Source organism: Sorex araneus, chromosome 5 (genome assembly GCF_027595985.1).
Source record: "Sorex araneus isolate mSorAra2 chromosome 5, mSorAra2.pri, whole genome shotgun sequence".
Taxonomy (NCBI): domain Eukaryota; kingdom Metazoa; phylum Chordata; class Mammalia; order Eulipotyphla; family Soricidae; genus Sorex; species Sorex araneus.
In genome coordinates, this window is record NC_073306.1 from 5,572,571 (window position 1) to 5,598,331 (window position 25,761).

A 25,761-nucleotide genomic window follows, 5' to 3' on the forward strand; every position below is an offset into this window, starting at 1 on the left:
CCATTCCCTCCCCCTTCCCGTCAGGCTGAAATTCAGTTCCCCATTTCAGACTTCTGGCTTGAATTAGGCAAAATCTAAAATAGAATTAAATGTGCAATTTCCTCCTGTTCCTCCCGTTCTGCCCACTGCCTTCTGCTCCAGTTTAAGCCAAGCACTTCCGCCCTAAAACTCTGAGGGTTCTGTCTCATAACTGGTCTGTGCTTTGGGGGGACTGAAGCTGACGGGCTTGAGGCGGGTCTGAGAGAAAAGAACCAGCAAGAACTGGCCTTGAAGGCCTTCTCAGCCATATGGTTTCATGATTAAAGCTCTGCTACAGCTTTTTTACTACACTGCCAAAACAAGTTCAGTGAACATTATTATTTTATAAAGGTTGGGGTGGAGGTAGAGGGTAAACCCTGACCTGGGGACAGGAACTGTGCATGGTTTGTACAAAGAAAGGGTAAATGACCCTCTCCGGGAAGATTTACAGATCTGGCAATTTTGTTTTTTTTAAGTATGAAACCTAGTTAAGACATTTCCTTTTAATCTCCTTTGCTTTAAGAAGGTAATCACCAGAAGGCTTTAAGCTAACTGATGTCTTAAGTCATTATGCAGAAAATCAGATATGAGTCTTTGCTTCTATTTCTTTCCTTCTGTGTTGAAAGTCGTGCTCATCCTCTGTCCCTGTTTTGCCCCACAGACACACCCACGACCTTCGGATCCATCAGCTTCAAGTGCGAGTCAGTGGATGGGAGCAAGTGAGCCCAGTGTCTGTGGACAAAGTCGGCACCTTTTTCCGTTATGCAGCACCAGATAAGAATTCATCTTCCTCCACGGTGTGTGGCTGTAGAATGGGTTTTACTGACAAGATTGGGCCCTGCCTACATTCCCTGAAAGCCAGACTGGCAGGTGGTTTAGCCTGTCATGGCCTTGTTCTGTGAAAATGCCTTGTTCTTTATTTCTAACTCTCAGAAAAAGAAATTGCATTATTTGGGGTCAGTTTTAGGTATTGATAATCATTGTGTGGCTAAGCCAGCCATGGCTTGTCTTAGTAGAAAGACAGACTGTATAATTGGCACAAAGATACATTCCCTCATCCTCAGCCCTGCTTCAGACTCAGCTATTTGACTAGCAGTTGACTAAAGGCATATCGAGCTCTATTTCACATATTGGATTGCAGGTGATTTTAAAATACTATTTTCTTCAAATTTCTTTTTTAAAATGTTTGTTCTTTACTCAAACATCCAAAATTATAAAAACAATATACATGGCTTTTATAAAAGGGAACAGAAGGCAGTTCACATTGGGAAGGAAAAGCAAATTTCTTTTTAAACTTGGCTTTAATGAGCAGGAGAGATAGGACAGGGGTTAAGGCGCTTGCCTTGCTTCTCGCTGACCCCACTTTGAGTCCCCAGCACCACATAAGCCTGGGCTTAATCCGGAGTTTAGAGCCAGGGCTGTCCCTGAACATTGTGAGGTATAGCCTCAAACTAAGAGAAACAAAAACCAAACCAAACAACAACGACAACAAGAACTAAAAAAAAAAAAAAAAACCCAAACACCCCCAAACCTAGTCCCACCTTGATTTTAGTGCTAGGGTTGTAGCTTGGCAATGGAGTACTTCTTGCCTTGCATATGTGTGTCCTGGTCTTCTATCCCCAGAACCCAGACAAACCCCAAAACCCCAGCTTGCCTTTTGATAAATACAAATGCCACTGTTTCTTGCCAATGTTTAATTAACTTTTGGGTGCTTTTTTTTGGGTCACACCCGGCAATGCACAGGGGCTACTCCTGGCTCTGCACTCAGGAATTACTCCTGGCGGTGCTCAGGGGACCATATGGGATGCTGGGAATCGAACCCGGGGTGGCTATGTGAAAGGCGAACGCCCAGCGGTAGGGTGTTTGCCTTGCACGCAGCTGACCCGGGTTCGATTCCTCCACCCCTTTCGGAGAGCCCGGCAAGCTACCGAGAGTATTGCGCCCGAACGGCAGAGCCTGGCAAGCTACCCGTGGTGTATTCGATATGCCAAAAATAGTAACAGTAAGTCTCACAATGAGAGACGTTACTGGTGCCCGTTCGAGCAAATCGATGGGCAATGGGATGACAGTGACAGTGACTTTTGGGTGGGGGGTGGGATACATTTAACTAATGTCTCTCCACATTATTTTTGGGTGGGGAGGGCATAGATTTAAAACCCATTTTACACATTTAAAGCCCATTCTACGTATTTAAACCCATTCTACACATCTCTTCACATTTCTTTTTTTAAATTTTTAAATTTTTTTATTTATTTTATTGAATCCCCATGTGGAAAGGTACCAAGTTCTCAGGCTTGTGTCTCAGTTATACAGTGCTCAAACACCCGTCCCTTCACCAGTGCCCATATTCCACCACCAAAAACCCCAGTATACCTCCCACCCCCTACCCCCCACCCCCGCCTGCGTAACTGATAAATTTTACTGCATTTTCTCTTTACCTTGATTGCATTCCATATTTCAACACAAAACTCACTACTGTTGTTGGAGTTTCCCCCCCAAAAAACCAGTCCTACTGACAAGGAAGCATTTGATAATTAGTTTTCCATTGCTGAGAATGATTTCTTCACATTTCTGATAATGCTACACCTCCTTCCTTCTAGCTCAATGTCCTCCCATTCTCCTCTCTGGCCTAAAGACAGATGTCAACCATTGTTTACTTTAGGATCCCACAAGCCCTTGCCCTAATTTGACCCTCACCTATAGATCTGGTAGTGAGGGGCGGCCTGGGGATGGATGTAGGAGCTATTCCTGAGCAGCGTATGGGGGTTAAGGGTCTGGGTCTGACTGGTACAACCACCAAGGGTGCTCAGCCTGTCACCTATAAGTGTTGATAGATCATTTGCATCATTTTGGGGTTGCCAGGAATGAGTGGGTAAGAAAGTGGCCATTTATGAGACACTGTTCTTTCTTTATGCTTGCTATTTCATGAAAAAATATTCTACTGGCTGAGAGGTAGTGTAGTGGGTAAAATGCTTGCCTTGCACCTGGTTGACCCAGATTCAGTACCCAGCACTCCATTTGGTCCCCTGAGTCCCGCCAGGAGTGATATCTGAGCACAGAGCCAGGAGTAAGTTCTGAGCACTCCTATATATGGCCCAAAAACCAAAAAGAAAGAAGTTATAAAGATAAAAAAAGAAAGAAAAAAGAAAAGAAAAATAATCTTGGAGAATACTGTTTCTTTTTAATACCCTAACATTTTTTCCCTCCCACTTTCTTTAAAAAAAAAAAAAGGAACTTTTAGTCAAGGTTGCTTCTCTGTCTAATTTTTTTCTAGTAATGAAAGCACTAATTCACCTCCACCCCTTACTCCCCTACCCCTACTGAGATACCTTTCTCTATTATATTGATGTGTTCTAGAGAACTTTTGCATACTCTGAAAGTTTTTGTTTGTTTTTGGGGCCACACCTGATGATGCTCAGGGTTACTCCTGGGTCTGTGCTCAGGAATTGGGGATCAAACCTGGATAGTCCACATGCAAGGCAAATACCCTACCTGCTGTACTATCACTCCAGTTCCACATTGAATTGTTATAAAGTGATTATTGCTTTTCCTATTTCTCTAAGATGAGATACTTTCTTTTCATAGTAGTAGTAACTAAAACTAATTACTACTAATTTTATGCAAAAAAAAAAAAAGAAGGAGGGAAGCCATTGGACTGGATGATGCTGATACTCTTAAGGTTTGCTCTGACCCTCTGACTTCTGCAATCTTTCTTAGATTGGCAGCCCGAGCAGCAGAACAAATATTATTCATCCCCAAGTTTATGTGAGTATGATTTTCCAGTGTTACTGTGTTTACAAGTGTACCCAAAGTGTAGACATATAGTTCTTACAGTTCTTACAGCACAGAGCTGGGAATGGCCCCTAAGCACCACCGGTGTGGCCTGAAAACCCAAACAAACAAAAGAAATGAAAAAAAGCACTCTGTGGGTTTTTGCTTACAATTTTTTCTCTTGAGGATGGTAAAGTTTTGAAATGAGAAGTCCCAGGTCTCCTTGGAGACAAGAAGATCAGATACAGACCGTTGCTCTGGGTCCTGGGCTCCTCAGGGCCTCTGCTGGTCTGGGCAGTGGACACTTGAGCTTCAATGGCAACTGTGTCTTGGAGAATGCCCCTCTAAAAACATTCTACAGAGTCTCATCTCCTTTACCCCCCTCTTTTTCTGAGGCCAGGTTTTTAGGGGGCCTAGGGGCTGCTCCCATCAATTTCAATTCTCAGCCAACTGAGCCTGCGGTGGAGTTCTGGGTCCCAAGGATGTGGTATGGCTTGGCCGCTTGGCGTAAATTTTGGGGACCACTAGGGCAACATCTGGCAATACTTAGTGGGCCATGAGGTCCCGGGAAGTGAATCAGAGCTGGACGCCTGCCTTTGCATGTGCCCTCACCCCATCTCCTCGGCCCTGATTCTCATCGTCTTCTCATGGAACTTCCTGGAGGTCTTAGTTCCACATGTGTAGCTCTTCTTCTTTACCTTGCTGACTTGGTTGGTTTTCATGGCCTACTTATCTTAATTAGAAAGTTGATGGTATGTAAATTTTGAATGGCATGTCATTAGTTTCTCCCACACAAAAAAATACTGTGAGTATGTTCTGAACCTCTTAAAAGAATAATAATTTAGGGGCTGGAGTGATAGCACAGTGGGTAGGGCGTTTGCCTTGCACGCGGTGAACCCAGGTTCGATTCCCAGCATCCCATATGGTCCCCCAAGCACTGCCAGGAGTAATTCCTGAGTGCATGAACCAGGAATAACTCCTGTGCATTGCCAGGTGTGACCCAAAAAGAAAAAAAAAGAAGAAGAATTTAACACCTTCTTTCAGTATATTTGTGTGGGAATTTTGTAGTTAAAGAAACCTAAGAAGGTTTCTTGGTATGTTATAGCAGCACAAAATGTGTATAGTACGTGTGAATGAACATACGGAAAAAGAAAGCAGTGGCTGTACCCCAAGACCAAAAAAATGAACGCATTTTCTCCTTTATGCTGTTTCTCAATCACCCTTTCCTGTTTATAAAAGTGATTATTGAACAGAATGTAGAAAGTTGTTATGAAGAAAGAAAAGCTTGTTTTTAAAAGTCTCTGAAATGCAAATGATTTGTTGGTGGGCATATCAGTGAATAGCGTATGGGCCTGGCGAGTAAATTTTATGATGTTCAGAACAAAAAGTTGTTATTGTTCCTGGGAACGGCATACCAGTGCCAGTGTTCTTCACTGCCCGGTCTGGATCTTACTGAGACAGGGCAGAGTGGCTGAAAATCTCTTCCTGGTTTGTGTCTGTGTATCTGGGCACCACACAACCTATTGTTAAAAATGTTCGCTCACTTCAGTATGAATCTGATGCAAGTGTCCCACAGAATATAAATCATGAGAGGTTTTGTAAAGTCCTACCTCAGCATTTCTGAATTGGCAGTTGCTCTGGGTGATCTGTTTCCCTCTGGTAGAGTAGGAAACAAACCCTTTTTATCCTTTCCATAAAAGGGCAGATGTGTTGAGCCCAAGGATGTTATAAAGGCAGGATCACCTCCAGCAGACCCTTTCTTACCAAAGTGCAGGGAGCCTGAGAGGTCAGTGTGCCGCTTACGGGGAAGCTCTTCGTGATACGTCCATAGGCCTCGTGCTGCACACTGCGTGGTGGCACCCGAGTAGATCGCTATTTTAGTTGGGTGGTAGTGAGCCGTTTTGTGGTGATGTTTACAGGCAGTTCTCTCCCTTAAAGAGCAGAGTCGTGTTAGGGCTTAGTGACCAATCCTGCTGAACAATCACAGTCACACTAAGGTGCTTTTGACCAGGCATTCTGGTGGGTGGTTGTGAGTTTTTCGAAAGCACAGTTGTGCTTTTTTGGTTTCTGTCTTGGGAATAGTTTTCGTCCCTCCCCCCTGTCCGGGTGGTCTTTGCCGTGACCATGGAGGGCAGTGCCCGGAAAGTCATCACGGTGCGGTCAGCCCTCATTGTGAAGAACAGCCTGGAGACGCCGATGGAACTTCGCCTGGACAGCCCCTCAGCACCAGATAGTAGGTTTGGGCCCAGTGGGCCTTGTTTTCTGGGGAACCGGTCCTGCTGGGGTGGGGGGGCCCTGCCTGATCCTGCTCTCACACTTGTTTCTGTGGCAGAGCCCGTGGTGCTTCCTGCGATCATGCCAGGGCACTCCTTTGCTGTGCCGCTGCATCTCACTTCTTGGCGGCTGCAGGCCCGGCCCAAAGGCTTAGGTGTGTTTTTCTGTAAGGCGCCTATTCACTGGACCCATGTAGTGAAGACCACAGAGGTTAGCAGCAGCAAAAGAGAGTGCCATTCCATGGACACGGAGAAAAGCCGCTTCTTCAGGTATGCACGGCCACGGAGTCACCCATAGATTTTGCTTCTCCCCTTTTGTTCTTTGTCAGGGCACCTGTAGGTATTTATTTGTATTCACTCAGAGCTTTCAAGTTCTTGCTCCTTGGACATTCTTGAGCGAGACTTCATAGGAATTCAAAAGTTAACCCTGAGCAGAGGTGGGACTGTCTTATCTAATATTTGAGGGAGGAACCACCAAGAAAGGCCTTCTTGCACATGGAAGAGCAGGAGCCTGTGATGGGGCATGAGGAGAGGGCGTGGAGGGAGGGGAGGAAGGGAAGTTAGTCCACTTTCCAGAATTGGAGAGTAAAATTCTGAAGTTGGAAGTTCCAGAACAGATTTTGGAAATCTAAGACATCATGTCTCAGAGGAATTTGGAAGAAGGTTTATGCGTTTGGTACCTACTTTTCTGGGGCACTTTATCTAAAACACAATTTTCTAAGTAGTTAGACTCCTTTTTGGAAGAGTATAAATAATATGTTACTAGATTTGATGTTGAAAAAAAAGAGTAAATTGATCCTTTTAAACTTAGACTTTAGACTCATTTTGTTAGAGACTTAGCAGTGTTGGTGGTGGGATTGGTGTTGGAACATTTTAATACCTGGAACTATTTATGAACAACTTCGTAAATTACAGTGACTTAATAAAAAATAAATTAATGTAATTTTTTTAAATTAGAAAAAAAAGACTTAGGAGTGTAGCTTCCTTAATACAGACTTTATTTAGTTTAAATTTACAGAAGAGGTATAGTAACAGTGTAATAATTAAAAATAGCTCCAAATTAATATTAACAGTATAATTAATTCCAGTAATTAATTTATTTGTAATTAACAAATAAATACTCATATTTGTTAGTTCCAACAGTCAAAGGGGAAGTAAACATGTAGTTCACACTTTTGATGTTCATGCTTTTCCATCAGTAATTTATAAAAGAAAAACAAGACAGTTAAAAAAAAGGTTGTAATGATGCCATTCATCAGCTTGTCAGAATTAACATTTGCAAAACATTCGACCAAGATTTCTAGACTGCATGTTTTTCTCAGGTATTTGGGGAACATTTATCAAGAGAGGCCATTGACTCTTCGTGAAACAAAGACCAATAAAGAGCTGAGAGAGAGAGAGAGTATAGGGGTTCAGGTGTTTGCCTTGCATCCTGCTGCCCCCTGATCCACACTCCTGGCGTCTAACACAGTCCTGAAGAATTGTCAGGGCTCACTCCTGAGCACAGATCTTCGAATAGCCATGAGCACTGCTGCTATGACCCGGAAACCAAAAACCACAAAGCAAAGATCAATTAAAAAAAAAAAAAGAATTATGCACCATAGCCTCCCCTCTCCTCATTTTTATTGAGAAACTGTGATTTATGGCACTGGTAGTGGTAGTGTCTTGCATACACCCTTCTAATGCCACACCCGCCACCAGAGCACTTCCCCCCACCAGAGTTTCCAAGCCCCTACCCCAGCAAAGTCAGTTCTGTAGACCATCTCTCAAGGTCTGTTGCTTTTCGCTATTTGTTGCTTAATTACTGTGTATTTGTGTATCCCTTATATATGAGAGATCATTCTATATCTGACCCTCTCCTGACTAAGTTCATTCAGTACAATATTCTCTAGTTACATCCATGTAGTCACAAATTGCATAATTTTATCCTTTCTTAACTGTATTTTAATCATGTAAAAAATCAAAATCATCAAACTGAACATTTAAAATCTGATTTATTGTTATTATACCTCTGTAAATGCAGCTGAATAGAAAAACTACAAATATCTTTCTGAATTATTGATTATAAGAAAATTATAAATTATAAGAAAATGTTATGCTTTCTTCTGCTCAGTTAAGGAGAAGAACGATCGAATTCTTTCATCAGGCTGACAGCTTTTATACCGTTGTGTCTTTTTAGGTTTTGTGTGGCCATCAAGAAAGAGAATTATCCAGATTACATGCCTTCAAACATATTTTCTGACAGTGCAAAGCAGATCTTCAGACAGCCTGGGCATACCATCTACCTCCTGCCAACTGTGGTGATCTGCAACTTGCTCCCTTGTGAGCTTGACTTTTATGTCAAAGGCATGCCTATTAATGGGACACTGAAACCTGGCAAGGAGGTGGCCCTTCACACCGCTGATACATCCCAGAACATTGAACTGGGTAAGGATGTAGTGCACTAATTCTGTGAAAATGACAGTGAATCTTTGGTAATTTATTTGGTAAGCATTTTGGAAAATTTTAACATATATAGTATCTCATTAAACCAACTCAAAGCATTTATGTGGTTAATAAATCTAAATTTCTGGTTTTTTTTTTTTTTTTTTTTTTTGGTTTTTGGGTCACACCTGGCGATGCACAGGGGTTACTCCTGGCTCTGCACTCAGGAATTACTCCTGGCAGTGCTCAGGGGACCATATGGGACGCTGGGATTTGAACCCAGGTTGGCCGCGTGCAAGGCAAACGCCCTGCCCGCTATGCTATCACTCCAGCCCCAATAAATCTAAATTTCTGAGGCTGGAGATTTAGTACAGCTCTTTCCTTCCTTGTACCTCACTCTGGTTTGATCTTTAGCATCACATAATGGTCCCCCAAGCACCACTAGAAGTGATCCCTGTGCACAGAGCCAGGGTGAACCCTGAGCATCATCAGGTATAGCCCAGTCCCCCCTCACCTGACATCCCCCCCAAACTAATTCTCTGTGATAGAAAATGATTGAAAGAACAAAAATGGAATAAATAAGAGATTTAGGAGGGAGCCCTCCATAGAACTTCCTTCTTCTGTTACTTACTTGCTACTGGTTGACTTTATCTTTTTTAGATCTAGCTGTGAAATGAGCAAATTCATAGCTCTTTTCCTTTTTTCAGAAAGACAAAAACATTGGCGAGCACACAGTTCCGCCCGGTGCTTTCATGCTTGTGATCTCCTGAAATTTTAGCACTGGTTACTAGTCCATGATGAAATTATTCATCATTTTATTGATGAAAAAATTGTGGTTTGAGATGTTATGCATTAAATAATTTTCAGTTGTGGGGCTAAATGAAGTAAAGGTGGAGAATTGTATTTTCAACTTTTGTAGCAATGGCTGCTTCTGGAGTTTTGATAAGCAGTATGTCTCTTCTGAGAGAAGTTCTGCGGGCTAGAGTGCATGCATTCCTTTGCATGCAAGAGGCACAGGTTGGGTCCCCAGCACTGCATCCCCTTACCAGGAGTGACCCCCAAGTACTGAGCTGGGAGTTATCCCTGAAGTGGGTCCCCAAAACCAAAATAAATAAATGATGTCTCTTGAAAGCTGGTAGTATGTTGAGATAATAGTGACTTAGATACCCATCTGAGGACATTCAGTCCGCACATTCATGATCTTCACAGTAGTCATGGTTCAGTCGAGGAACATGGGGGTTCTTACCATTTTACAGATGAGGAACCTGAAATTCAGTGATCTCAAGCAGGGTCCATGGTGACAAGCTTATATTTTGAAGACAAGCTTACATTTCAGAGTCCTTGAGCTTTATTTCAAAAAGAGCAATAGTGCCTTGCTACTTGTCCTTTCCAAGGTAGATTGGTCTTTGCTCTGGTGTTGAAGTTGTTGCTTCAGGAAATACTTCTTAAGCCCCTGTGCGTGCTGGAGCTGTGGCAGGTGTCTCTGCAGTGCTGCGTCCCCACACTCCTCGTCTCTAGCATTCCCTCTTATAGATTGTCACGTTTAGCTACTGTTCTGTGATGGAGGTGCTGCCACTGCGATTGGTAGGGACTGACTAGGATTTTTTTTTAATTTATTTTTTTAATCGAATCATTATGAGTTTCAAAATTACAAAGTTATCCATAACTTAGTTTCAGTTATATAGTATTTCAACACCAGTCCGTTCACCAGTGTTGGGATTTGCTCCAACTTTGCTCCACCGTTGTTGAATTGGACTCTTCCCTGACATGTCTTCCCAGCCCCAGTAGCACGCTTCCTACTGTGAAACAGTTCTGTTGCTCATTATTTATGTTGCCATCGGGCATTAGTTATTCTGCTGTATTTCTTTATATCCCCACCTATGAGGGACATCATCTGTGTCTGCTCCTCTCCCTTTTACTCATTTCACTCAGTGTGAGACTCTCCAGATCCATGTAACAGCAAATTGCATAATTTCGTCTTATCTGAGTAGTATTCTATTGTGTAGATGTATCATAGTTTCTTTATCTAGTTGCCTCTTCTTGGGCACTTGGGTTGTTTCATATTTTGGTTGTTGTGAATAGTGCTGCAACTAGCAAAGGAATGCAGATGTCTTTTCTGCATTGTGTTTTTGGGCCCTAGGGGTATATTTCAAGGAGTGGAATTGCTAGGCCAGTTGGAAGATGGATTACTAGTTTTTTGGGGAATGTCCAGATTGTTTTCTAAAAAAGCTGGGCCTGAGTTTGAAATCGAAGCCAGACAGTTTCCTGCAGAAATCTTTACTTGACTTCAGATCTGGCCTGTTAATTGTTTTCCAGGCACCCAGAGCAGGGCCCGTGATCAAAACTATTGGTAGACTTCCCTGCCATCTGGTTTGTTTCACATGCTCATCCCAGCTAGAGGAAAATGATCACTTTACTGAGATATTGACCAGTTAGATGTGTAGTTATTAGTTTGGTTTTTTTTTTTTTTTTGGCTTTTTGGTTCACACCCAGTGATGCACAGGGGTTACTCCTGGCTCTGCACTCAGGAATTACCCCTGTCGGTGCTTAGGGGACCATATGGGACGCTGGGAATTGAACCCAGGTTGGCCACATGCAAGGCAAACACCCTACCCACTGTGCTATTGCTTCAGCCCCATTATTAGTTTTTTTCTTCCTAAAAGGATTCAGTTGTTTGGCTGTAGGTTATTTTGACAAACTGAGTGAACCCCAGAAAGTCAGTCGCTTTTCTCTTCCTTAGGGGTGTCTCTGGAGAATTTCCCATTCTGTAAAGAATTGCTCATTCCACCTGGAACCCAAAACTATATGGTAAGGATGCGACTCTATGACATCTACCGGCGGCAGCTGAACCTCACCATCCGGATTGTGTGTCGAGCAGAAGGATCCTTGAAGATCTTCATTTCTGCTCCTTATTGGCTCATTAACAAAACAGGTATGTTCAGTGGCTGCTCCAGTGGGGCCTTGGCACTGGTTGTGGGAATTCAGATTTATTTCTTCGCTTACCTAAATAGAGCCAATGCAAATAGATTACTTCAACAGCATCAGCTGCTGAGACTTCCCTGCTTTCGTCATTAAGTGCTTAACTGTAGTCAGAACTAAACCCACTAAATAAATTTGATTTTTGCTCTCTCCTACCTTGATGATTTTCCCCTCCTTTGCATCTGTCTTGGCTAGACACAGTAGGTTTGATGTAAACTTTCCTCCTCCTTCCTAAAGGATTGCCCCTGATCTTCAGACAGGACAATGCAAAGACAGACGCTGCAGGCCAGTTTGAGGAGCACGAGCTGGCCCGGAGCCTGAGCCCGCTCTTATTCTGCTATGCCGACAAAGAGCAGCCGAACCTGTGAGTACAGTTATTTATGGGGAGGGGAAGGAAGCTCCTCGGGAAGGGGAGAAGGCAGCAGGGGCTCTAGTTTATCCGTGAAAGCAGAAATACACTGTAGATAACAACTCTGCCTTGGCAGGGGAACAGTACCATGACCTAATGGGATTCTTTTGGATCTAATTTCTGTGTTATTTGATAGTGAAAATAAACCATTTGGCTGGTTTATAACGAAAGCTAGTTTTATTTTACATAGATTGAAACAGCTCTATTCATAACTCTGCCAGTGTGGACCAGCCACACGCTCCCTTCTTCTCTGTGTTTCTCTCTCCCTGTGAGTGCCCTGCACTTGAAGCTGCTGGTGCCAGGGTGCAGAAGCCCGGGCCTTTTGGGAAAGCCCCTGTCCCTTTAATCCAACTTTGGCTCTCTTTGGTAAAGTTTTGAAACTGATCTCTTTTTCCCTGAAGTAAGCTGTCCCACATTCAGATCTCAGTGGCCATTACACGAGGACAGTTATGCACCTCGCAACCCTGGCGGCTGTGAAGATCAGGCAGCACGTCCTCTTCATGGCTGATCGGTGCATTTATTCACCTCTGGTTTTCAGTTTTGACTTCCTGCTTTTTCTTGTACCACTGACAGTCCTCAATCGTGGCTCAGTGACAGGTTCAGGTGTCTGATGCTGTTCCCTGTGAAAGGCTGTGAGGTGACTTGCTCCTGGGCAGGCTGCGGTGGGTGCTGGAGGAGAGTCACGGCTGGTGCTGGGTCTCAAGAGGCCATGGGAGGGATGGTCAGTCTCTCCATAGGGTCCACTAGCCCAGTCTCCCATTTTCTCTCAAAGGATCTTTGTTGCAGGACTTGATTCCTGCCAAGTCGCTTATCCGAGGCACCCCCGGTTCCCAGTGTGTTTGCACACAGGCCCTCTCTTAGATTCTTCCAAGGGATCAGGGAGGGCAGGAGAGGCTGTCACTAGGGGAGACAGTGAGGGCCAGAGGGAGTGACCCTGTCACAGTGCCTGTCAGGGCTAGAGCTGGAGCACTTTTGTGGGAGTGCCTGCCCATGGCCACAGTGCTTGTCAGTGGTAGAACTGGAGCACTTCTGCGGGAGTGATTTCTCTTGGGCCTGCTACACACTGAGTGGCACCTGGCCCTGGGGAGGATGGGGTCTTTAAAGGAGAAAAGTGGCTCAGAGAAGCCCCTTGGCACATTCTTTCCTCTTGTGAAACACCTGAGTTGAAAGCGTTACTTTGCCTTGAGTCCTCATTTCTCAGAGGAATCCTATAAATTGTCACTGTTCCTCCTCTTAGATTCATAGAATCATGTTTTTCTCTTAAAAGTACTTAGTTGTCGATGTGGAGACATTCCACTCACTGTGGGACAGTGGCTACCTCTCAAATTCCTTATCGCTTACTAATCGTCTAGCTGTGCTTGAGGGGCCCCCAGGAAAGAAGGCAGAGTCTCATTTAGAGACCGGATGTCGAGTGTGTGTCCAGCAGTGCTCTTGCTCAGGGCAGTAAACGAGACTGTCTTAAGGCTGACCCTGTCTCTCTTTTCCTTTCCACCCCACAGTTGCACGATGAGAATCGGAAAGGGGATTCATCCTGAAGGCATGCCGGGCTGGTGTCAGGGCTTCTCACTGGATGGTGGGAACGGTGTGCGAGCTCTGAAGGTCATCCAGCAAGGAAACCGCCCGGGGCTCATCTATAACATCGGTGGGTTGTATTTTCAGCAGGGGGGAGAACCGCAGCCATTGTCTCACAACTTCTTTCTGGAGGACTAAGCTAACCATATGTTTTGGCCTGACAGCAAGCGCTGATTTTCCTATTTGGCATTGGGTCAGATATCTGTTCTCTGAATGCTAGATTGGTATCAGCACAGGCCTATTCTCCGAGGGCTCTGAGGCGCCACCTCAACACTGCCCTTTTGAGGTCTGGGACTCTGCTTCGTTTCAAACTCACCTGTGTCAGGGAAGTATCAGTTTGGCTTGAATCCTTGTTTTTCGTGGGAATAATGGAACACTTAGAATGTTTTTCATCCTCCAAGCATTTCCCACGCATTCATTAAACTTTCAAGCCCTAAGAGGGCGAGAGGCTTTGTTCTTCCTGAAAGTGAAGCAGAGAGGTTAAATGACTTGACCAGATGCAAAAGGGGAAAATATGGGTCAGAAGTAGGTTTTGGGTGGGGGTGTACACATTTGAGGTGGGAAATATAATAAAATGGACATGATAATTGGAAGCTGCCCAACTAGCTTAGGGAGGTGGGAGCCATGGGGAGGGAATGTGTGGATACTATACCAGTATATTCTAGAATCCTCGAAAGCAGTATTTCTTTCTTTTTTTTTTTTCTTTTTTTTTTTTGCTTTTTGGGTCACACCCAGCGATGCTCAGGGGTTACTCCTGGCTTTGCACTCAGGAATTACTCCTGGCGGTGCTTGGGGAACCATATGGGATGCCGGGGATCTAACCCGGGTTGGCCGCGTGCAAGGCGAATGCCCTACCCGCTGTGCTATCACTCCGGCCCCGAAAGCAGTATTTCTGAAGGGTCAGGACAGATCCTGTGTTATGCCTCAGGTTAAAAATGTTAGCAAGCAGCTCATCCTTTTGTATATCATTTCCATGCATCTCTGGACTCTTCTCTGTGCTGAGTGCTTGAACACTGTTGAAAACTGTCCTGTTTGCTGGACCTTCTGCAGTGATGGACACTTCCTTTGTTGTTAGCCAAAGAAAGGCATAGAGAAAGTGTCCTAGGTGTTAAGGATTGTGAGATCTTGGCATTCATCATCAAGGGAATTTATAGTTTCTTATTTGAGTGCTTTTGAAAAATGGGGTAGATAGCAAGCTTCCTGTTTGAAAAGTTTAAGGTACAGCCCCATCCTGAAAAGCTAGAGAGCGTCTTGCCAGTTAGCTCTATCTGTGCCCCCAAAATAAAAGGGTATTTTAATACATCTTGATTTTATTAGCTGTTGATACTGAGTCTGGCTAGGAAGAAAGCAGAAACCAAAAAACATGCTTTGGGTCTGGAGTGGTGGCTCAGGAGGTGAAGTGCATCTGTTGCATGCAAGAGGCCTAGCTTTGATTCATTTCCAGCACCAGGTGGTCTCCTGAGCACTGTCAGGAGTCACCCTTGAACACTGAGCCAGGTGGAGCCCTTCAGCAGACCTGAGTGTGGTAAAAAATCAAAGAAAAAAAAAGTTGTCAGATCTTTTTTTCCCTCAAAATTGAGTCATGGCACAGCAGATACACACACATACACACACACACAACACACACATTCACATATATATATATATATATATATATATCTTTATTTATTTACACAGTTTCTCTTGAAGTACTGAGAGATAATTTTTCTAATATTAAATCCATCTTTTATAGGCAAACTTTCTATTATTTGAGATCAATTAACCATGATAGCAATTTCTGACAACTAATGTTTTTCTGTATGTCCCAGAAAGAAAAGTGACTGGATATATTTTTAAAATTGTATCCTGTCAGATAGATATCTGATCACTCTCCAGTATCTCCATACACTAGTATTACCGTGTCATAGATATAAAATTTCAGAGATTGTTGTTTTTCTGCTTTGCTCAGTATTCAAGGTTTTTTGGGGGAGGTGCAGTTTGGGCCACATCCAGCAATGGTCAGGGGTCACTCCCAGTTCTGTGCTTAGAGGTCATGGCAGTGCTAGGCAGACCTTGCCGTGTTGGGGATCTGCCATGTGTGGGCTAAGAGCCTTAACCCTGTACTATCTCTCCAGCCTATTTTAGGTTTTTTGAAGACTTAACATTAAAGGAACGCCAAGTTTCCTCCCTCCCTCCCTCCCTCCCTCCCTCCCTCCCTCCCTCCCTCCCTCCCTCCCTCCCTCCCTCCCTTCCTTCCTTCCTTCCTTCCTTCCTTCCTTCCTTCCTTCCTTCCTTCCTTCCTTCCTTCCTTCCTTCCTTCCTTCCTTCCTTCCTTCCTCCCTTCCTCCCTTCCTCCCTTCCTCCCTTCCTCCCTCCCTTCCTCCCTCCCTCCCTTTTTCTTTTGATTAATTTATGGAAGTACTTCTTGTTATTTGTAGGTATTGATGTCAAGAAAGGCCGTGGGCGATATATTGACACCTGTATGGTCATCTTTGCCCCTCGTTACTTGTTAGACAATCAGTCATCTCACAAGCTTGCATTTGCACAGAGGGAATTTGCCAGAGGACAGGTAAGTTCCTTTTTTTTGTTGTTTTTGTTTTGTTGCCACATCAGGTGGTTCTCAGGGTTCTTCCTGCCTCTGGACTCAGGGATTGCTCCTGGCTGGATTTAGGGGACCATATGGGATGCTGGGGACCAAACCTGGGTCAGCCGCAAGCAAGGCAAGCGCCCTTCTTAATGTAATATCTCTCTGGCCCCAGGACATTTAATCTCTAGACTATATATTTTTTCTATATATGTGTGTGTGTGTGTGTGTGTGTGTATACATATACATATATATATATATATATATATATATTTTTTTTTTGCTCTTGACCATTGAATCTGGCCTTTCTCTCTGTCAGCACTGGATGTTTTGTGATGTAAGTTGTCGTTTTATGCCTCAGGTACCATCATAAAGGACAAGGCCCAGAGTACCTTCTCAGGAAACAGTTACTATTGTCTTGACTTGCTGACTAGAGCCAGTGATCCTATGTGTTTTAGGGAACAGCCAATCCTGAGGGTTACATTTCCACCCTTCCTGGTTCCAGTGTGGTGTTCCACTGGCCTCGGAATGACTATGACCAGCTATTATGTGTCAGGTTGATGGATATTCCCAATTGTATTTGGTCTGGAGGCTTTGAGGTCAACAAGAATAATTCCTTCCATATCAACATGAGGTAAGTTCCAGAACTGTACTTAGATAAAAATTAGCCATGTTTCAGATGGAGAGTATGAACAATCAGCTGTAAACATCATACATATTTTAATTACAAAGCTAAGAACGGTAAGTAGGTACATTATAATACTTGCTTCTTGAAATGGGGACACATTTTTTCCTTTTAGACAAAGACCTTAGAACTTGCATAGTCCTACTGAAAATGAGTGAGCAGTTTGATAAAATGGTTGAAAGGAATGTCAAAAACTTTGACCTTTGTTTGGTTGCTGTGGTCTGAGGTTGTAAGTCCAGTGGCTAGCACTGTTCTCAGGATTGCTTGCTACTCCGAAAATTCTGTTTGCATTTAGTTGGCAACCCTGATTATATGTGTTTTTGTCTCTTCTTACACTGGTACAAACTTTTCTCGTTTGATTCTGCTCCAGTAAATCATTTGACTTTCTCTGATCCAGCCTCTCTGTAACCCACATAGGGTACTTATTAATGAAGTTCAACCATATTCAACTTCAGCTAGTATGGAATAACTTCTTATTGCTTTCATCAAAGACTTTTATTTGAAATGCATTTATTAAAATGGTGTGTATGTGGGGGGGGGGGTAAAATATGCATATCACATGAGAAAGATAAGGCAAATTACCAGAGACCATTTTTTCAGACCTCAGGCACATAACACCATCTTAACTATTTTGGGGGCATGGTGGGGGAGGAGGGGCGCGGGGGGAGAGGTCTCATTCTGTGCTCAGGGGTCACTCCTGGCGGTGCTCTGGGAACCATTTGCTATGCCAGGATCAAGCCCAGGTTGGCTGCGTGCACAGCAGTGCCTTATCTCCTGTACTGCCTCTCCAGCCAGCTTAACCATTTTTGAATTTACTAGTGACTAATTATATTCACATTTTTATGCAGCAGATATTTAGAACTCTATCTTGCGCTGCTGAACCTTGTGCCCCGTTAAGCACCAATTCTTCTTTTCTTCTTGCTGGTAACTATGACCCTACTTTCTATGACTTTACTACTCCTAGTACTTCAGATAAGAGGAAGAAATACAATAATTCTTTTCCTGTGACTGACTTATTTTACTTCACATAATGTCCTTGAGGTTCATTCATGTTTTGACATGTGTCAGACTTTTTCCTTTCTGAGACTGAATCATATACCATTGTGCATCTATGGTATTTTGTTTGCCCATTCATCTGTCATGGATAATTGGGTCACTTCTGCCTCCTGACTGTCATGGAAAGTGCTGCTATGAACACAGGTGCACATATATTTAAGTTCCTGCATTCAGTTCTTTTTAAGTGTAGACTCAGAAGAAGTAGCGATGGATTATGTGGTTGTTTAATTTTCATTTTTTGAGGCACTGCCACATCATTTTCCACAACAGCAACACTATTTTATTTTTTGTTCTTTTTGTTATTTTGGGCCATACTTGGTGATGCTCAGAGGTTACTCCTGGCTCTATGCATAGAAATCACTCCTGGCAGTGCTTAGGAGACCATGTGGGATGCTGAGAATCAAACCCAGGTCAGCTGAGTGCAGACAGATGACCTCCCCACTGTACTCCAGTTCAAGCAGCACTATTGTAGATACCTACCAGCAGTGGACAGGGGTTCACATTTCTTTATATCATTGCTAACACATATTACTTACGGTTTGTGTACGTGGCTTTGTTGTTGATTTTTGCTGGTAGTCATTCAGATGCGTGGGAGGTGATGTCTCATTATGGTTTTGATATTTTCCTAATGATTGGTGATGTTGAATTTTTTTACATGACAGCACAGCGGGTAGGGCGTTTGCCTTGCACCTGGCCGACCCAGGTTTGTTCCTTCGTCCCTCTCAGAGAGCCTGGCAAGCTACCGAGAGTATCCCTCCCGCATGGCAGAGCCTGGCAAGCTCCCCGTGGTGTATTCAATATGCCAAAAACAGTAACAACAAGTCTCACAGTGGAGATGTTACTGGTGCCCGCTTGAGCAAATCGATGAACAACGGAATGATAGTACTACAATGCTACAGTGTATTTTTTGACCATTTGTATGTCTTCTTTGGAGAAATATTTGTTCCAGTTCTATCCCCAGATTATGTTTTGAATGGGCATATTACTTTTGCATTGTTGAGCTACAGATATCTTTTATATACTTTAGATATTAACCTCTTATCAGAGAAATGGTTTGAATATATTTTTCCCTTTTCATAGTTTGCATTTTCACTCTAATATATAGAAGCTATACTGTGTGTGTGTGTCTGTGTGTGTGTGTGTGTGTGTGTGTATAAATGTTTTGTTTTTATTTTTTGGGCCACACCTGGTGATGCTCAGGAGTTACTTTTGACTCTGCACTCAATAATCACTCCTGTCAGTGCTCAAACCACCATAATGGAATGCTGGGGATCGAATCGGGGTCAGTTGCCTGCAAGACAGTCACCTTATCCACTGTACTATCTCTCCAGCCCAGAAATGATATATTTTGACATAGTCTGGCTTACCTTTTTGTTTTGTTTTTGGGCCACACCCAGCTGTGCTCAGGACTTCTCCTGGCTGAGGCTCAGGGATCACTTCTGGAAGACATAGGAGACAATATCAGGTGCTGGTGATCAAACCTGGGTCAGCCACATGCAAAGCAAGCTCCTTACCCATTATATTGTCTCTGGCACCCACAATTTACCTATTTTTAATCTTGTTGTCTTTACTTTTTGTTTTATATTCAAGAGATCTTTGCCAGATTCAATGTCTTAAAGCTTTCCCCTGAATTTTCTTTTAAGAGTTTCATAGGTGTAGCACTTATGTTGTCTTTAATCTATTTTGAATTAATATTGGCATAGAAGGTAAGTATATACTTGCACTCCTTTGTTAGTGGATATCTGTTTTTTCCCCCGGCATCATTTGTTGCTAAGATTTCCCTTTGATCATGGAATGGTTTTGGCATCCTTATCAAAAATTTATTTGACTAACTGGACAACCACATGCAAAAAAATGGGTTTAGACCTTGACCTGACACCATGCACAAAAGTCAGATCAAAATGGATTAAAGACCTCAACATTAGACCACAAACCATAAGGTACATTGAAGACAAGGTCGGCGAAACCCTCCACGATATTGAAGATAAAGGTATCTTCAAAGGTGACACGGAACTAAGCAATCTAGTAAAAACAGAGATCAACAAATGGGACTACATTAAACTAAAAAGCTTCTGCACCGCAAGAGATACAGTGACCAGAATACAAAGACTATCCACAGAATGGGAAAGGATATTTACACAATACCCATCAGATAAGGGGTTGATATCAATGGTATATAAAGCACTGGTTGAACTCTACAAGAAGAAAACATCCAACCCCATCAAAAAATGGGGCGAAGAAATGAACAGAAACTTTACCAAGGAAGAAATACGAATGGCCAAAAGGCACATGAAAAAGTGCTCTGCATCACTAATCATCAGAGAGATGCAGATCAAAACAACTTTGAGATACCACCTCACACCACAGAGACTAGCACACATCCAAAAGAACAAAAGCAACCGCTGTTGGAGAGGATGTGGGGAGAAAGGGACCCTTCTTCACTGCTGGTGGGAATGCCGACTGGTTCAGCCCTTCTGGAAAACAATTTGGACGACTCTCAAAAAATTAGATATTGAATTCCCATTTGACCCAGCAATACCACTGCTGGGAATATATCCCAGAGAGGCAAAAAAGTACAATCGAAACAACATCTGCACATGTATGTTCATCACAGCACTGTTTACAATAGCCAGAATCTGGAAAAAACCCGAATGCCCCAGAACGGATGACTGGTTGAGGAAACTTTGGTACATCTATACAATGGAATACTATGCAGCTGTTAGAAAAAAGGAGGTCAAGAATTTTGTAGTCAAGTGGATGGGCATGAAAAGTTTCATGCTGAGTGAAATGAGTCAGAAAGAGAGAGACAGACATAGAAAGATTGCACTCATCTATGGTATATAGAATAACAGAGTGGGAGACTAACACCCAAGAACTGTAGAAATAAGTACCAGGAGGTTGACTCCATGGCTTCGAGGCTGGCCTCACGTTCCGGGGAAAGGTCAACTCAGAGAAGCGATCACCAACTACATTGTAGTCGAAGGCCATGTGGGGGAAGGGAGTTGCGGGCTGAATGACGGCTAGAGACTGAGCACAGCGGCCACTCAACACCTTTATTGCAAACCACAACAGCTAATTAGAGAGAGAAAACAGAAGGGAATGCCTTGCCACAGTGGCAGGGTGGGGTGGGGGGGAGATGGGATTGGGGAGGGTGGGAGGGACACTGGGTTTACAGGTGGTGGAGAATGGGCACTGGTGAAGGGATGGGTTCCCAAACTTTGTATGAGGGAAGTATAAGCACAAAAGTGTATAAATCTGTAACTGTACCCTCACGGTGATTCTCTAATTAAAAATAAATAAATTTAAAAAAAAATTTATTTGACCATATATACAAGGATTTGTTTTGTGACTATGGATTCCATTCATCTGCAAGTATATGTCATGGCAGTGCCACACTATTTTGATTAATGTAGCTTTACAGTAAATTTTGAATCAGGAAGTGTGAGTTCTCAGATTTTGTTCTTTGTATTAAAAAAGTTTTTGGCTGTTGAAATTTTATCCAAATTTCAGCCTGGGTTTTGGGCCATATATAGCCATATACAAACTTGTTTTTGTTTCTGCTTTGGGGACACATCTGGTGGTGCTCAGGGGACAATGTGCTGTAGGGACTTGAGCCCTGGCTTCCTGCAGTGCATGCACTGAGCCCTTTGCATTATCTCTCTAGCCTTGCATACTTTGCCTGATTATGTGCCCTTGCTCATTAACCTTTGTCCTGATTCTTAATAGAGTTATTCTAAATGCTATGATAGTTTTCAAGCTGTATTCCTAGGAGCTGTTGGGTACCAAGGAGGCAGTGCTTAGCGGCCCAGTGGTCAGAGCTTTGGACAGGTCTTCAGTAAGAACTAACCTCAGTGTCACACATGTTCTCAGGATTTCATTTGGGGTGGCAGTGGGAGAGGTGAGCAGTTCATCTTGTCTCTTATCTAGGATCTATTATTATTAAGGGTCCTTCATTTTGGGGGCCAAAGAAATAGGTGCTTGCCTGGTATGTGGCCGTCCCTGGGTAGATCCCCAGAATCACATGTGATCCCCTGAGCATTCCCAGGTGCAATCCCTGAGCACAGAACCAGGAGTAAAGCCCGAACGACACTGGGCGTGGCCCCAAACTGACAACAGCAAACAGGGTCCTTAATTTTATGTGACTGCTGTATCTCTTCTGCTTTGGTATAGATTAATCTCATTCTGCCTTTTTTATTTTTATAGGCATTTTTAAAGGACCCAAGCCAGCATGTTGTTAAATATCCTATTTTGTGATAGTTTCATGTTTGAGTTAAACATTTTTGTCAGAATTACTACCTGTGTGTTTTTTTTTACATTTTTAAAAAAATTTTTTAAGGGTACAGTTACAGATTTATACATTTTTTATGCTCATGTTTTCCCCATACAAAGTTCAAGAATTCAAGAACCCATCCCTTCACCAGTACCCGTTCTCTACCACCAGTAAACCCAGCATCCCTCCCACCCCTCCCACCCTCCCCAGTCCCGTCTCCCCCCCCCCACACACACTGCCACTATGGCAGGGTATTCCCTTTTGTTCTCTCTCTCTGATTAGGTGTTGTTGTTTGCAATAAAGGTGTTGCGTGGCCATTGCGTTCAGTCTCTAGTCTACATTCGGCACACATCACCCTTCTCCCGCATGACCTCCAACCACATTTTACTTGGTGTTCCCTTCTCTGAGTTGCCCAGAACGAGAGATCAGCCTCCAAGCCACGGAGTCAACCCCCTGGTATATATTTATACTATTCTTGGGTGTTAGTCTCCTAGTCTGTTATTCTATATTCCACAGATGAGTGCAATCTTTTTATGTCTGTCTCTCTCTTTCTGACTCATTTTACTTAGCATGATATTTTCCAGGCTGATCCACTTATATGCAAACTTCATGACCTCATTTTTTCTAACAGCTGCATAGTATTCCATTGTATAGATTTACCAAAGTTTCTTCAACCAGTCATCTGTTCTAGGGCACTCGGGTTTTTTCCAGATTCTGGCTATTGTAAACAGTGCTGCGATGAACATATAAGCACAGGTGTCATTTCGACTATACTTTTTTGCTCCTCTGGGATATATTCCCAGCAGTGGTATTGTTGGGTCAAATGGGAGCTCAACCTCTAGTTTTTTGAGAATCGTCCATATTGTTTTCCAAAAGGGCTGAACTAGTCGGCATTCCCACCAGCAGTATAGAAGGGTCCCTTTCTCCTCACATCCTCTCCAATAGCGGTTGCTTTTGTTCTTTTGGATGTGTGCTAGTCTCTGTGGTGTGAGGTGTTTTTTGCTTCCAAATATGGCACTTTAGGAGGCTTGTTGATGTCTGTTGGTCCATGACTGAATTGCTCAGTTTGACCATCAGTTGGTTAAGGTGATATCTGTTAGACTGTCACAAAGTTATCTTTCTTCTTATAAATAAGATACTTTCTTGGGCAGATAATTTGATAATTATTACTTCTGAAAAACTGTCACTGAATGGGTTGATGTTTCTTACCTGAATTAGTATTACATTTGTGGATGCAAATGGTGATTTTCTAATTTTCTTTTTCCTCCATATTTATTAAGTAATGCTCTTTTGAAAAAAAGAATATTTGTAGAACTGGAGACATAGTACAGGGGTTAAGGCACTTGCCCTGCCTATGACCAAGTCCTGTTTGAATCCTGGCACCATTTATGGTCTTTTGAGTACTGCCAGGGGTGATCCATAAGCACAGAACCATGAGAAAGCTCTGAGCACCACAGGGTGTGGTCCAAAACCCAGGGGGAAAAAAAGAAAGAAAGAAAAGGAAGGAAGGAAGGAAGGAAGGAAGGAAGGAAGGAAGGAAGGAAGGAAGGAAGGAAGGAAGGAAGGAAGGAAGGAAGGGAAGGAAGGAAGGAAGGGAAGGAGGGAGGGAGGGAGGGAGGGAGGGAGGGAGGGAGGGAGGGAGGGAGGGAGGGAGGGAGGATTTTGTCCACAACCTCACACAGATTTACACAAGTTATAATGACATGGGTTCCTTTATCCATGTGATTCTGCCACACCTTTCCTTATCCTAGACTGAGAACCTGGTAACTATTAACAGTAGATCATTTTTAATGTAAAAATCATTTTTAAAAAGATCATGAAATTTCTCTTTATCCAGATCAAAAGTAGTCTAATCCCAGAAATTCCATGCAGTTTAACCAGCGTGAATTTGTTTGCTGACTCACTCTGCTCGCTGAAATAACCCCCTCGGTGAGATCAGTGCATCTCAGAAGACAATGTTGCGCTTCTGTTTCCCGGTGTGGCCATGCTGCCAGTTTCTGCGTTTCTTGCCAGCGTGCTGCGTGACGTCCCGGTGGCATTGCCCGTGAGCCGTGAGAGGAGCGAGAGCCGCAGCGCCTTCACACCTTCCCTCTTGTTTCCTTTTCCTGCAGGGATACCTTGGGAAAATGTTTTTTCCTCCGAGTGGAAATTACTCTTCGAGGAGCCACTTACAGGATCTCATTTAGTGACACAGATCAACTGCCCCCACCTTTCCGAATTGACAACTTTTCTAAGGTATCAAGTGGAGTTGGGGGCCAGCTTGGTTGTTTCATAGGTGGGAAGACCCTTGAGTTCGTGGTGAAATGTATTCTCGATTTCAGTTTAAAGAAGCTGTACAGGGACCTCTTCAGCTTACCTCAGAGATCCTTACCTTTAAGAGGGGATTTCTGCTGATTATTTTGATTGCTGGACGACTCTGTCCAGGCAGAAGTAACATTCCAGTCCCCTAAAATTACACCAGATTATGTGGTTGATGTGGTGTCCCAATGTACATTCCACAAAACAGAGGAGTGAGGGTTGATTGTGCAGGGACAGTGGTGCTACTTCTTTTACACTCAGCATTTTTATAAGTCTTCCAAGTAAAGCCAAAATGGAAATAATTTGGCCTCTTTAATTAATTAATTAATTAATGGCCTCACAAGCCATGCTCAGGTGTTCAGCGATTCTTTTTTTTAATTTATTTGTTTGTTTATTTATTTATTTATTTTTATTAGTGAATCACTGTGAGGTACAGTTGCATACTTACAAACTTAGGTGTTTGCATTTCAGTCATACAATGATCGAGTACCCATCCCTCCACCAGTGCCCATTCTCTACCACCAATGATCCCGGCTCAGCAATTCTTGGCCTACCTGTATAGGCCCAAAAGTTTGGTGCTGGGGCCCATTGGTGCCAGGATACATGAGATGGTGTTTGAGGTTACCATGTGGTATCAGGGATCAAACTTGGGGCCTTCACATACAAGGCACATGCTCCAATCCTTTGAGTAATCATCTGGCCTTTGAATCTATTGATGCTGGTAAGGGAGACTAAAGCCCATCATGCACAGGGGCTGTGCTTGACTTGATGCTTAAAAGTCACTGGGGCAGTGCTCAGAGGATCCGGCAGTGCTGGGGATTGTTTTGTTTTTGTTTTTCCTTTTTAGGTCACACCTGGTGATGCACAGGGGTTACTCCTGGCTCTGCACTCAGGAATTACTCCTGGTGCTCTGGGGACCATATGGGATGCTGGGAATCGAACCCGGGTCAGCCTCGTGCAAGGCAAACGCCCTACCCGCTGTGCTATCAATCCAGCCCCCAGTGCTGGGGATTGGAGCTGGGCATGCAGAGCATGCTCTCCGGCCCCTGAGCACTCTCTCTCAGCCCCACTTCTGTTTTAAATAATGTGTCTTAGGACACGTGACTTTCTGTAGCCAAGCTAACAAAATTCTTTGGTTTGTTTTGTTTTGAGGCCACCCCCAGCAGTTCTTGGGGTTTACTCCTGGCTCTGCATCCAAGGATCACTCCTGGTGGTGTGTAGGGGACCATATGGGGAGTCAGCAGCCTGCAGGCTAAATACTGTACTTGCTGTGCTTTCGCACCCACCCCAAAACTACAAAATTCTTATTCCTTTCCGCCTTCAGAGTAAATCTGGGGACTGGGATAAGGGTAGAAAAGATTCTCTGAAAAGATTGAATTGTTTCCCCTGAGCATTATGCAAGATTTCTTGAAGCTCTTTATCCAGTAGAATCTAATAGACTCT

At 43.5% G+C, this 25,761-nt stretch overlaps 1 protein-coding gene across 3 annotated transcripts in view; it reads left to right on the forward strand.

The window, feature by feature from the left end:
• VPS13D (vacuolar protein sorting 13 homolog D) overlaps positions 1-25,761 on the forward strand; it is a 265,713-nt gene that overhangs the window by 121,549 nt on the left and 118,403 nt on the right. For all 3 annotated transcript variants that reach the window (XM_055137626.1, XM_055137627.1, XM_055137628.1), the window contains 11 exons: positions 680-815; positions 3,736-3,783; positions 5,872-6,022; positions 6,122-6,332; positions 8,242-8,489; positions 11,227-11,418; positions 11,703-11,829; positions 13,374-13,516; positions 15,864-15,994; positions 16,468-16,643; positions 24,132-24,255. In XM_055137626.1, the coding sequence (XP_054993601.1) occupies positions 680-815; positions 3,736-3,783; positions 5,872-6,022; positions 6,122-6,332; positions 8,242-8,489; positions 11,227-11,418; positions 11,703-11,829; positions 13,374-13,516; positions 15,864-15,994; positions 16,468-16,643; positions 24,132-24,255 (1,687 nt within the window). The remainder of the gene's footprint in view (positions 1-679; positions 816-3,735; positions 3,784-5,871; positions 6,023-6,121; positions 6,333-8,241; positions 8,490-11,226; positions 11,419-11,702; positions 11,830-13,373; positions 13,517-15,863; positions 15,995-16,467; positions 16,644-24,131; positions 24,256-25,761) is intronic.